The following is a 13,361-nucleotide window of genomic DNA, read 5'->3' as shown; positions in this document are numbered from 1 at the left end:
CAGCAGCAGAGTACAGCACACCCCATAACCACATCCAGACTTTGAAACAAAGGCTCTCACGTCCTCACAGGCCCCTAGTTGGGATTTTGTTTATACCACAGTGTTTTAATGAGGTGTAAGGATGATCAAACCCATTTCCCAGCACTGAGCAAAGAGAGAGCCCACAAGGCTGTAGTGGGGCACATTCTAGGTCATAGAATCCTAGAATGGTTTGGGTTGGGAGGGACCTTAAAGATCATTTAGGTCCAATTCTCCTGCCATGGGCAGGGACACCTTCCACTAGACCAGGTTGCTCAAAGGCCCATACAACTTTGCCACGAACATTTCTAGGGATGGGGCATCCACAGCTTCTCTGAGCAAACCTGCTCCAGCATCACACCACGCTCACAGCAAAGAATTTCTTCTAATATCTAATCTAAACTTGTCCTCTGACAGTTTAAAGCCATTCCCCCTTGTCCCTCCATGCTCTTGTAAAAAGTCCCTCTCCAACTCTCCTGTAGCCCCCTTAGGCACTGGAAGGATGCTTTAAGGTCTCCCTGAAGCCTTCTCTTCTCCAGGCTGAACAGAGGTCCCTGCTGTGCATCTGACCACGCCTTAGCAGTGCCACTACCCTCAGCAGCCACATGCTGGGGAGTTGCCACATGTCGTGACAGGATTCATGCATGGTGGGTGTCCATAGCCAGGGCAAGGCCAAACCCCAGCCAAGAGTGAGAAGGAAACAGATCCTATTCTTTCATTACCCTCAGAGGACTATGCCATCTCCTATACCAACAGCCTGTTGCAGCTGTCTGGAAAGGGCTCTCTGCACAGCCCCAGCAGCTCCCATGGGCAGCCACCTCCTGCTCTCCTGCACAGAGGGAGCACATACACGGGAACAGCCATGCCAGGCTCTGTCACTGCTTATGGCCATAACCAGATGTCCAATGAAGCAGGAGGACATGGTAAGAAAACACAACACTCCTCCAAAATATCCCCTCAATCCAAGTCTTGTACCACAACTGACAGTGCACTGTTAGTATTTCCCTGTATCGATGACTCACTCAATGGATTTCCCCTTGTTCCAAAAGACTTGATATCTAAAGGGTCCCAGCCAGCTCTCATACACCTGATGGGAAAGGTGCCCCACACCTTCCATTTGCCTTTGCATGCCCCTCTGAGCCTTCTTCAACCCTAATTTAGCCTGAGAGGAGGTGACCAGCACATGCAGTACAAGCAAACTGCAATGGTGTGCTGACATTTTCCTGCTTCAGCTCCTATTCCCTTCCTAATCAATCCTAGCACTTGATTCACTTTCTTTTCTTGTGGATCACTGATGAGCACCAGTGTGACCCTGTTACAGATCCACCTCCCACAGCCACAGTGGCAATGGCCAGCTCAAAGCCCCCATGTCACACATGAAGCCCTGATTCCCCACCACCACCACAGGCATCACCAGCAGCCACATGCACCCAGTGTCAGTGGCCATTCTCTCAGTCCTGTGAAATCCCTGCCTGCCAACACAAGCTGCAGAACCCTCAATAACCTCTCATAGCAGAATTGTTCAGCTCACTGCTCTCACTGCCCCTGGCAGCTGTGGCACTGCTGGTGCAAGCGTCAGACACACACAACCCTGGGCTCACACAGTATCTGCCTCTGTATCTCCACGCCATCCTGGACTTACGGGACACCTCTTGGGAACTCAAGCTGCCAATGAGCAGCATGGTATGAACCCGAGACAGACTGTGCAGAGCTGTGCTGGAAGCACAACTGGCAGTGCTGGCAGGGCCCTCCCTCCCCTTTGTTCAACCATGTTTGTGCTACAGACTCTCTGCTAGGCTGAGGGCATGTTAGGGGCAGCCTCTGAGTGAGCACCCAGGAGACAGATTCCATGTGTGAGCAGCACTGGCTCAGTTTTGTGGAATTGGCCACTCCAGGCTTTAACAATTAAACTAACAAGATCAATTACAGGGCAGAAGCAACTGCTCTGCCCTGTGCTTCCTGAAGCACTAAGCATGAATTACCACATAGACGACTCCTGTCTCCCAGGCCTGCAAACACAACACAACAAAGCTATTGGATGGATTTTGTTCTCTCTGGCATATCCCAGATGAGCCACAGTGCTGTGGGTGGCTGTGACTGGCAGAAGAAAGGCTCAGTGGAGCTGCAGAAACCTGTCTATGTTGCAAAGGGCCTGCGTATCCCAGAGCTCAGCAAAAATCTTATTAAGACTGAAATGCAGCTATCAAAGCCTGTGCAACTTCTGTACAGGCTGCTTGAACCACGGGCTGGGCCTGGTACTGTGCAATTACCTTGGTACATCTGAGGTTTAGTCACAATTAAACTCAACCCTGATGTCCTGTTAGGGCTACTGTCACTGACTGAGACATTGACTACAAGTAATGAGCCATATGGCAGCCTCTCCACTTACCCCAAATGTCCACTGCTGTGAGCCACCAGAGCCGTGGCATTTCATGAGACGAGGGGGATCGGATGAGCGAGTTTCCGAAACATCCAAGCAAAGCAGATTATTTAAAATCAGCTCATGATCCTCATTGTAAATCCAGACCTGAAAGAGAAGACAGAAAGACATTTATTGCAATGTTTCAGGGCAGTTTCCTTGAATCTTCTATTCACCTACAGAGGTGGTGCTTCAGCATCTGGATGTCAGAGATGGGCCTTGCAGTAAGTGGTGAGAACTGAATGCAGCCCCCTTCCCTGGGCCCCACCTGCATGAAGCAGGAATGCACTGAAAGCAAACTCCTCACAGAAGATTTTCTCTGTGATCACACTGAAAACCACTGTCAGCTCCAACAAGCAGCAAGGACACACTCAAGCTGTCAGTCTGTCCTCTCCCACATGCTGCTTGAGCAGAGCAGGTATTTTTACTCTTGGCACAGAAAAGTGTCAGGCACCTTCAGTTGCTGCCATTCATGCCCACACCCTGCTGGTTCTGTGGGCTGCTCTGAGCAAGGCACATCTGGCACAGCAGGACATTCAGGGAAGCAGGAACAGCAGCCTGGTCCAACTGCAGGAGCTGCTGGTCCTCCCTCCCTTGTTCAGCTCCTTCAGGCCAGCAAAGACCTAGGCCAAGATCAGTGCTGTGGAGGACCCGGAGCTCTCATAACCAACAGGAGACCAAAAAGCAAAGAAATGAAGGAACCTGGGGGAGTGCACCTCAAAATATCGTGGGTTACAGAGGAGTAGAGAAAAGAGAAGAAAGTAAATGGAAACTTGTAGCCCTGCAGTGCAGGGAAGATCCTGGGACCATCTGGCTCAACACCCAATGACAGCTATTCCAAATGCACAGTGGAGCCCTGGCATTCACAGGGCACCTGGACAGCACTTCCCAACCTCTGGGGATGTTGAGCAAGGCAACTCTCTTCCCCCTGACTTCTGAGCCTATGAACAAGAAGAGCTGAGCCCCTCATACCCATCCCTGAAGTACCTACAGACACACTAAGTTCCTCTGGTGTGCTCCTATTCCAGCCCTGTTCCCATTTCTCAAGCTCAGTGCTGCACTTGCCATGCCCGCTGTGTGAGTAATTTTTTTTCTTTCCATTAAGTCTGCATGAGTTTCACAGTCAGAGTATGGAATATCAAACTCCAGGCAGAATATCACGCACATAAATTTTGATTTGTCTCTTTTTTTGTCTTATGAGACTAAAACCAGCCTTCTGAAGGGCGCTGGGCTTTGGGATTCGCCACGTGTCGAAGAACTGGTGGAGGTTCTTCAAGGCGTATGCTGGACCATTATCTGTCTTGATTTCTGCTGGCACTCCCAGGGTGGAAAATGCCAACAGAAAGTGTTTGATGACATCTTTTGCCTTCTCCCCACAATGGGAAGAGGCAAAAACTGCTCCTGAGAAGGTGTCTACGGAGATGTGGACATACTTAGACCTCCCGAATTCGGGGACGTGCATCACATCAGTCTGCCACAGCTGGCAGCTATTGAGACCGCGTTGGACACACACCGGACCCTAGGGATGGAATTTGATATTTCTGACAGTCAGGGCAAGTGGCCACAATGGCCTCAGCTCGGCTGCGTGAGAGAGGGAACATGAGGACCAAAGCCGGGACATTTCGATGGTAGAATCGATGGCTCAACTTAGCTTGTTGGAACGTTCCCGGTAGCAATGCCAATTGCACCGGGGCTGCCAAGGCATCGGCACTCCGGTTCCCTGCTGCAATAGGACCTGGGAGGTCGGTGTGCCACCTCACGTGCATTACGGAATAGGGCTGCTCCCAGGGGGACAGCAGAAAGACAAGCTGCGAGAGCAAGTTATGTAATTTAGGATTTGAAACCTCTTTGAGCATTGAGTGCTCTGCTCTCTCTGGCTCTCCTCGTGGGCTCTCACCCTGGAATAAACTCTCTTCTCCCATGAGAAGCCCTCTGCTTTTTCCTACCTCCTTCGCACGCATCAGCCATCGGGGTGCGAGGCGAACCCGAGCTGGGGATTCACCCGCCCGCGATCGGGCTCCGTCTGTCCCGCTCGGAGCGGGCGGCAGTTTGCATGGTACCAGGACAAGCACTAGCCATGGGATGGTACTGCTGCAGGACACAGCCTCAGCTGGACAGCATGACTGGAAAGCACACAGCTCATTATCACAGTGACTATTATAAGACAAGGAAGGCCTCCTTGGAAGAAGTGCAGGGATCACATTAAAATTTGCCCTAACCTCAGGCATTCTGTGCCTTCTAAAATACTCTTTTGTGTTTAAACCCTGTCATGGCAAGATTAAAGAGGAAGGAGAGAATGGAGAAATGGCAGGACTTGCCAGAGAGAATCACTATTAAAAGAATAATGATGGAGCCAAATCCAAACAAGAGATGAACTGGTAAGAATGGAGAGAGAAGACTTCAGTGACACACGGACAGACCTTCAATCTAAAGCTGAGTAATGGCAAAGAACACAAGACAGTGGTTAAATCCAGTGTGATACTTCTCCAGAAAGGCTTACACAAGACAGCCAAAATTAATTTCAAACTAATTATGTGCTTAGTGTAGAAAACAAAGGAAAGAGGAAAAATAGCCCCAAATTTGGTTCCAAATCCAGATTAGAGTATCACTATGAACTTGCAGATTATTAACAGATTCGAGCACCAGGAAAGCAAAGCCACCCCATGAGGTTTCTTTGTTACACAATTTCAAGCCTTAGCATACTCCAAAAATTATTAACTGATTTTCTGCTGAAGGATTATGTTCAGCTCTTGTTAAAGGCCCTTAACAGCCCCATATAGTAAAGAAACTTCTGTCAGGCAGCACAGTATCAAAAGACTATAAGCAGAAAGGTGCTTTCCCAGGTTTTATGCCTCATTTCTGAGAGATCTCTTGTTTTATCCTCCTATGTATTTTCTAAAAAAAAAAAAAAAAAGAAACACCCACAAACCAAACCATTAAAAAATCTAATCTATTAAAAAAAGGAGGTAATGGAGGTGCAGGATATTTTCAACCTGCATGCACTTCCTAACTAGCAGAATTAGGAGAGCATCACTGTGAAGACTTTGGTTTCTAAAACTGGGATTGTGTCCAGTATCCACACATAGGAAAGCAGCACCCTTAGTTGCTGTCCCCCAGAGACACATGGCAACCATCTGCTTCAAAGGTCTAAGGAAAGTCACTGGTGTCAAACAAAATCAATGAGATGCTATTAGAATCATACAATGAATCATTTCTGTTTTCAAATAAAACCTAAATTGCAGATGTTATGGAAAAATCATCTCTCCATAATGAAATTGATCATGTTAGTGGTTAAATAAAATACTTAATTTGGTGAATGCTGTAGGACTGGCCTCTTTCAAGCAGCTTTTTTCCCCTCTCTCTCAATACAGCCAACAGGATAAAATGAAAGGTGCATGGATCTCTTCAGGCAGGTATATAGCATGTGCTACAGTAGATCTTGTGGACAAAATAAATGGGAAGAGGTCCAAAGTATGAGCTCTGTTAGTCTAAGCTACTTTTACACAGGTGCAGCTTTAGGAAGAACTGGATGTTTAATTCAGACCTCTCAAAATGTATTTTAAGTTCTTCACAGATTTAAGACTGGGCTTCCTAGGACTTCAGTACCTTCAGGACTTTACTTCATCCATGTAACTCAGACAAATCCCACAGCCTTCGCCTGAATTTCAAAATGCTATGAATAAGCCAGGAAGCATCTGCCTACCCTTTGGCTTTCAGAGATCAGTGAAGTGCAGCAAAAGGCATGGCTGGCCAACTGGCAAAGCTTTGTGGATACACATTTTTATCTGATCTGCAAATTGCATTAGCACTAGAGAAATACACTGAAAATTTTCAGTAAATACAAGACAGTAACTACTGCAGAAACAGCCCTTTGTTTGAAAGAAAATCCCTGCCACCACCCATGTAGTACTCCAGTACTTCCAACAGTTACAATCTCTTGCTTAGCTTGGCACTGCTATATTATTCCGTCAGACAGTTTGTAAAAGATAAAAATTCAGCTTAAGAGCACATAAGAGCTGCCTCAGCCCTGAGGAGGAGATGTGCCCAGCAATTCGCACCATCACAGCGGTTTGCAGATACTTCACTCCTGTTATTATGGATACCAATGACATCATAGCACCAAACGGCCTGTGGCAATCACCACAAACAGCCAAGTTTGGTGGTCTGTAATCATTGTTTGAAGCCATTGCTACTCTGAAAATCCAACATCCACCTGAGGGTCATTCCTAAGCAGGTACGAGCCTTCTGCTCCACAGTTCAGTGTGCCACTGATAATCCACAACAGTCATTAGAGGGACCAAAGAACTGTTCCTTCAATAGTTTGTGGAAAAGCAGCAAGACTGAATTTGCACTTCTTCACACTCGCTCTGACACGTGCTGTGTCAGAAAAGCAAACTAATAACCATGATCTAGAGAGTTAGGGAGATAGATCTTACAGAAGAATTGCACATGGGAGCAAAACCTTGTAGTCTCTGAGTCTTGAACAGCTTGTAAAGGACATATTCTTACATTCAGTAAATGCTACAGGAGTGTTAACAGACCTTTTCTCAAGTCCTGTGCTTGAGTACACTATTTTTTCAAGGTCCAGAGCACAGATGCCTCTTCTGTCACTTCAAACCTCTGTTCTATAAGATGCCATCACCTCTTCCACTGGTGCTATTTTTAACGAGATTTTCTTACTTATTCCTAAATTTCTGTTGAAGTCCCCAGAATTATCCCAGACTATTTCTGTTACAGTTAATGGAGCATCCTAGTTTTCATAATATTTTTTAATATATTTTTTAGATAAGAGAACCACTTCCGTTATTATTTCTTTCTATAGCAAAAATATGAACCGAATGTCAGTCAAGCCTGAGAAAACAGGAGAGTGTGATGCACTTTACTGATTTTCAACTCCACCTAATGATGACCATTTAAGTCAACTACAATGAAAAGGAACACCCATAATGTTGATACAATTGAAAGCTACATAATACCTGTTATTTCTTTTAAATCCAAGTTAAGCAAGAATTTGAAATTCCTTAGCAGCCATGAAGGGTAGAGAAAACAAAGCAAGCATAAACTAAAGGCAAAACAAAATTGCTTTTAAGGCCAGTCCCATGACTTTAGCGAGGCTGGTCAGCTCTCGCATGCATTCACCAGACCAAACACAGGCTTTTGTCTTAGGACAAAGGCATAAAACAGATAATTCTAGAGCAAAACCAGCTGAAAATGCCAATGAGTTGAATGAAATAAGTTAAAAGCCTCCAACAGTGAGGATGTTTCTTGCTATTTTTATAAGCAGAAGCTGCTAAATAAGTGTCATCTTTCTCTACATTGTTCTCACATAGCTATAGTAAGATTGTTCAAGAGGTTATGACAGCAAGTTGGCTGAATGCACTCTTGGGATTTATTAGGAGAACAAAGTAAGTCTAATAGCAGAAAAACATAGTGTTGGTTGACATACTTGGTTGGAGAACAAAATCATTGTGAAAGAAGGTAGCACAGCCAGTTTTTTTATGAGAACTAATGGCTAAATTTACCACTAGTAAACCAGATTCATGAGAAAAGAAGCCAAAGATCAACAGTCAGAGCACGGCTTTGTCTTTCTCAGCACCAAAGGGCTAAATGAAGTTTGCTCTCCTAGATAAAAAGAAGTCAGAAAAAGGTTTTGATATGGAAAACCAACAGACTTTCTCCTTCAGGCATGTGGCACTTCATTATGAGAAATATTGCAGCCAGGAGAAGGGAAGCACAACTGTGTGGACATCATGCCCAGGCAGTCATTTTTGCTTTCTCAGCCAAAGACACAATGGCTCAGAAAGCAGCACTGTAGCTTTGGCACTGCAAATGTACAATCACTTGGTGATGATGGTGCCTGTCAGTTACTATTACACTTACACAGTCTTCATATTTGCAAGACTTGCTGACCATCTTAAAGCTAATGGAATAGATCAAATAGGAAAACCTTCATTCCCACTCCAACTTTAATTAATCCACCTTTCACACAGGGACTCACAATTTGGTCATAGTAATGATTTCTCAGTGTTCCAGAGGTGAAGCACAAAGATGCATTCCTGGTTCTTGTCTGACAACTGGGCCTGGAGGCCATGTGTCAAGAGCCAGCCACACATCCAGTGAACTGCAAACACCCCTCACAATTCCTCCGTCTTCCTCTGTCACACTCAGCTGGTGAGGCCACAAGTAGGAGGCAGAAAGTCCCATCAGGTGACAAAGTACACAGCATTTTGTTGGGACTATCACAAATCACTCTGCTTCCACTGCTGCAGTTTCCATTCCCTGAAAACTGTTGCCTGTGTCATAGAGTATCAAGTTAGTCCAGCACAACCCACCTTTACTAAAGCTATGCTGCTTTACGTCCCATGCTCCATTTACTCTGTGTCTTTGATTACTTTTCTCTTTAGATCCAACCTAGCTTTTAGAATCATATCCCATGGGCTCCTAAATCATAATGTTCTCAGTGTAGTTCTTAGCTAGGTAAGCCTTTATGGCATTAGCTGAAGATCTCTCTACCCTGGAGACTTTTTATCCAAGTCCTGAATTTCTGTCACCTGAAAGAAGTGAAACAGCAAAGGCTTCATGTAGTAATACAAAAATTCTCATTAGGCTTTCACACCCATCCCTAATTAATCCCCAGATCAGCAATTCACCTGGAGCCAAAGAATCTTCTGAATTCCTTCTATTTAACAACAAATCATTCATTTACCCCAAAATACAGCCACTCCAGCAGCAGAGGACTGACTGTACAGTACACAAATACCAGCAGGGCAGGAAAAGGCTGCTTTAAATTCCAGTATGAGGACCCGACTGAAAGAGCTGCTACAAATTCTGAAGTGCCAATCAGTGGATTATGAACCTGTCAGGAGCCACTTTAGGGCAGCCTTCAGCCAAACACAGAGATTCATGCCATAAAGACAGGAAATTATAATATCCAACACACAGCATTAGTAGGAGCTCCAGTGTCCTTGGCCAGCCCCGTGGTTTGAATGACCCTTGGTAAGCAGCCTGTCTGCTGATGAGATGTCACACCAGGGCACTTTGCCAGCAGGAAAACATACCGGTCATTTTAAAGACATGAATCACTACTTAATATAGTTGGGAATCTCATACCTGGTTCTGATCGTTGTAGTCACATTCCCGAACCACCACCAGGCCTCCTTTCTGACTTGGGTGGCCCTGGGCAACCAGGCATTTGTTGGTTTGGAGGTGATACAGCTGTGAAAGGAAAACAGTTTGATAGTCAGAGAAAACAACAGCCTTAGATCTGAAAGTGTGCTCAAAGCCCTAGATCCCTAGTGTGCTCAAAACAACTCAGCCAATACTTCCAGTAATAAAAAAAATCTTCCCTTTTAAAATACCATTCTGTTTCTCAGATAATTTGGAGAAAAAACTGCATTAAACAGTTCCAATTTGCTTTCTAATTACATCAAGATTTCTCCCTCTGGTACAAGTGCAATACACACATCCTGGCTCTGCACACACTCATCATATTCTGTGAAGGTTCTTTGCTCTCTTCACTCTCAATGGAAGTCTGAGGCCCCACAAATTCTGCTCAGGAATATTGACTGTACTGTATAAACTGCATTTTTCTATAGTTTAGCTTAAACATAAGTCTCCTCCTACAGCCTCTCTTCATGGAACAGGACAGCCTCCCTGAGAAAGGAGAATGAATTACTGAAATAAAAACAACTTCAGAGATTTATGTTGTTTGCAAATTGATTTTCAAGAGCATTTACACAACTGAAAAGCCACTGTTATCTGCTATGGTATTTTACTGATGGATCAGGGAAGAAAACATTTTACAAACACGCAAATGCTATCTTTGCTCAAATGCCCTGCCTAGTCAGGATTTAGGGGAATGTTGTATCAGAAGACTGAATTCAGATTAGAAGCCTGTCCTGTCATGCAGAACTGTAAGCATCTACCATCAAAGCAAACAAGGAGGCTCTCAGCAAGTTGGCAATCTCTCCTGATTTGAACAATGATGCCCACCCTAAGAGACATCCAAGACATTTTCTGCTGTACGAAGTTTAGGTTGTTCTATTTCAAGAATCAAAAAATCATGAAGATCTTGAGGTATCCCCACAGAGGTACTCAGAGAAACAAAACATTTCTAATTCTGACATTAAATTACACACATGCCCTGAACTAACTGCTGGCCAGCAGAACTTTTCAGCCTGAATATCCTTCTTCCCCTAATGTGGTGGGGATCAGGCTCTTCAGACAGCAAACACTGCCTGCACACCATGAGCTGAGAGATGGCAGGGCCTCAGATCTGACACCCACATTAAAAATACTTATTTCCAATCTGGAGCTGGATGTAGAGGAAAAAAGAATTTACTGTTCTGAACTCCAGGCCAGGCTGATTAACTAGCCAGCTGAATTTTATTATGAAGACATCCATAGCTGTCTTGGCATTTCTATTGACTCTACAAATTTTTAGAAACCAAAATACACTTCCAGTAATAAAAGGAACAAACTGCTCAGTCGCATGATAGGACCAATTAGTGTAAATACCAAATAACATTTTTCACTAAACACCATTTCTGGAAACAGCTGTCCCAAGGCACATCAACAATCGCCTCGAGTGCACCATGTTTCTTTCTCCTGTTCCCTACACACATCTAAAACAAATTACACAAAACATTCTCACTAATATTTCCTCACACCCCAGATCTAGAAGGGATCTCATTTTCATCATTCCTCACTCAACAGAAGGCTTTTAAAGCATAGAGTACGTGAGTTTTGTATGATTTTTGTCCTTGTTTTTATTGGCCATGATGGCCAGCATTTGGTAACACTGGTAACAACTGCCACCATTTGTGATCATTACATTTCTTCCCAGCTGTCAAACCACCACTTATCTGTGGCCCAATTAGTTTTTGAGAATAAATTGAGATTTGGAGCGATTCCTCCCAAATCCTAAAGAGTCTGGCACGCAGTGGTGACATTGGCTGATCGTTCTGTTCCTTGCAGGCATCTGGAAATAGTTTATACAATCATCAGAGCCAAAGCTGACTCTCTCATACAATGCTGGGTATAATTCTTGAACCCCAGAGAAGCAAGCCAAGAAACTGCATTTTTCTGCTCCTTCTCCCCATTTCTTAAGGGGTGCACAGAGTTTTTCTCAAAATTAAACCATAGTAAATAACTGCTGGGAAGATTAAGTGTTGCTGAGATATTCAGATCCCTCAAGTAGCTCTCTCCAACATCAACAATTCCTCAGTTAACTTTCTGCCTGAATGAAAGGAGAAAGCTATTAAATATTGAAAAAAGGAGAAAAAAGGAGAAATAAAGGTCTGACTAGGGGAGTAACAGCATCCAACAACTAGGGGAATCAGCCCATTGTATCAGTTTTATTCAGGGAAACCACATAACTAACTTCACAGCTTGGCTGGGATATTGCTATAAAAATACTGCACAAATGATGGATTACTAGACAGCTGCTTCCAAGCAAGAAATCTAATGGTGTCAATAGGTCCTGCATGAACACAGGTCCTCCTGACTCACTTCTTGCAGAACCAGCAATTCTCAGCAGCTACTGCAGCCTGTGTCCCCTGTGGGGACACCACTACTAAATGCTTCCAACTATTGAGCTAGAAAGGAACCTAACCATAATCTGTGCGCACATGAAACAGTTTATTCCAGAGTATTCTCTTTCACAGAGAAGACATTGAGAAAGTTGTCTTGGGTTTGAAATTATCCATTATTTCTGGGAAGCATAAAAAGCACACATCAAGTGAATTCGACACTGGAAAGAGCAGATGCAACTGTCTGGTAGCTTTGACTGCATACAAACCCATAAGCAAAGGTGTCAGAGCTAAGGCATGAATTTAATCATGATTTCCTTCATGAATACACATTAAAAAATTCTCTCTTCACTTCTACTTTGAAGAAAAAAAAAAAAGAGAGGAGAAAAACTAATTTTTTGTTAATTAGGTAATAGTCAAGACTAGAAAAGCCATCATCAGTCTCAGATGCAAACGTTTACCTTTGCAGAAAATTACCCAGTAAAAGCAGAGTTTGGAAACTAATTACACTGTACTCTTATCATAAACCAACAGAGCGTGAATATTTGAGGCCAAATTTCTCTCTATCCAAATTCATCTTCAGAATCAACAGCCATGAATGCACATTCTAAAGACAAAAAAATTCCCAACTCAGAGCTTTGAGGTAAGAAACCTCATGGAACAGTATCTAGTCTGAGGATGACCTGAAATAGAGATCAGATTGAAAGTTGTTTGACAAAAATCCTGTTATTTTCAAGACAGCTTCTTGCAAAACTTATGGAAACAGACTATTTTTGTTGTATTTGAGCAAATCTTTCACAAAAAAGTCTCATAATAATTAACACACCAGAATTCTATATATTTAAGTTTTTCTTACCCTTCCACGCTGGATTATTTTTGGTCGTTTCTGCGCTCTGTTAATAAAAACTGGCTGTGGAGCTTTGGCATTGGGCCCAGATATTTGCATCTCAGGATAGATGTTATCTAAATACCACTTAAATGACTTGCAGTTCAATCTCTTCCTCAGCTCTACACGGTCGGTGATATTTCCATAGCTCCTCATCCTCAGCTCAGGTCTCAAAGCAAAATACTGCTCCTGTATTTAAGGGAAACAGGTTGTGGAAAAGGGGAGAAGAATTTCAGATTACTGATTCCCAATTTTTTGCTGTTTCCAGAACTCCCAAAGGTTCATTTCATTTTGCTAGTGTTTTCAACCAGTAACTTTGAAACTGGAGTAGGAAATTGCAATGCTTGGATTACCATAGGAAGTGAGATTTAATCTTGCCTAACTCTGAGCTAATCTTTCAAACTGAGGGGGTTTTTTGATGAAGACACTTCTCGGTACAAATTTGCTGATCTTTTTTAGATGCCAGCTTGAGGAAGAAACGAATCAGCCCCTGACTTTACTGCCATTG

General features: G+C 43.8%; 1 protein-coding gene across 5 annotated transcripts in view; it reads right to left on the bottom strand.

Annotated features, from left to right (window-relative positions):
• Window positions 1-13,361, bottom strand: part of GALNT11 (polypeptide N-acetylgalactosaminyltransferase 11) — a 47,964-nt gene that overhangs the window by 947 nt on the left and 33,656 nt on the right. For all 5 annotated transcript variants that reach the window (XM_048322869.1, XM_048323030.1, XM_048322789.1 and 2 more), the window contains exons 9-11: window positions 12,824-13,042; window positions 9,548-9,652; window positions 2,408-2,545 (exon numbers count right to left, since the gene is read on the bottom strand). In XM_048322869.1, the coding sequence (XP_048178826.1) occupies window positions 2,408-2,545; window positions 9,548-9,652; window positions 12,824-13,042 (462 nt within the window). The remainder of the gene's footprint in view (window positions 1-2,407; window positions 2,546-9,547; window positions 9,653-12,823; window positions 13,043-13,361) is intronic.

Source organism: Corvus hawaiiensis, chromosome 1 (genome assembly GCF_020740725.1).
Source record: "Corvus hawaiiensis isolate bCorHaw1 chromosome 1, bCorHaw1.pri.cur, whole genome shotgun sequence".
Taxonomy (NCBI): domain Eukaryota; kingdom Metazoa; phylum Chordata; class Aves; order Passeriformes; family Corvidae; genus Corvus; species Corvus hawaiiensis.
This window is presented reverse-complemented; position numbering and strand designations above follow the sequence as displayed.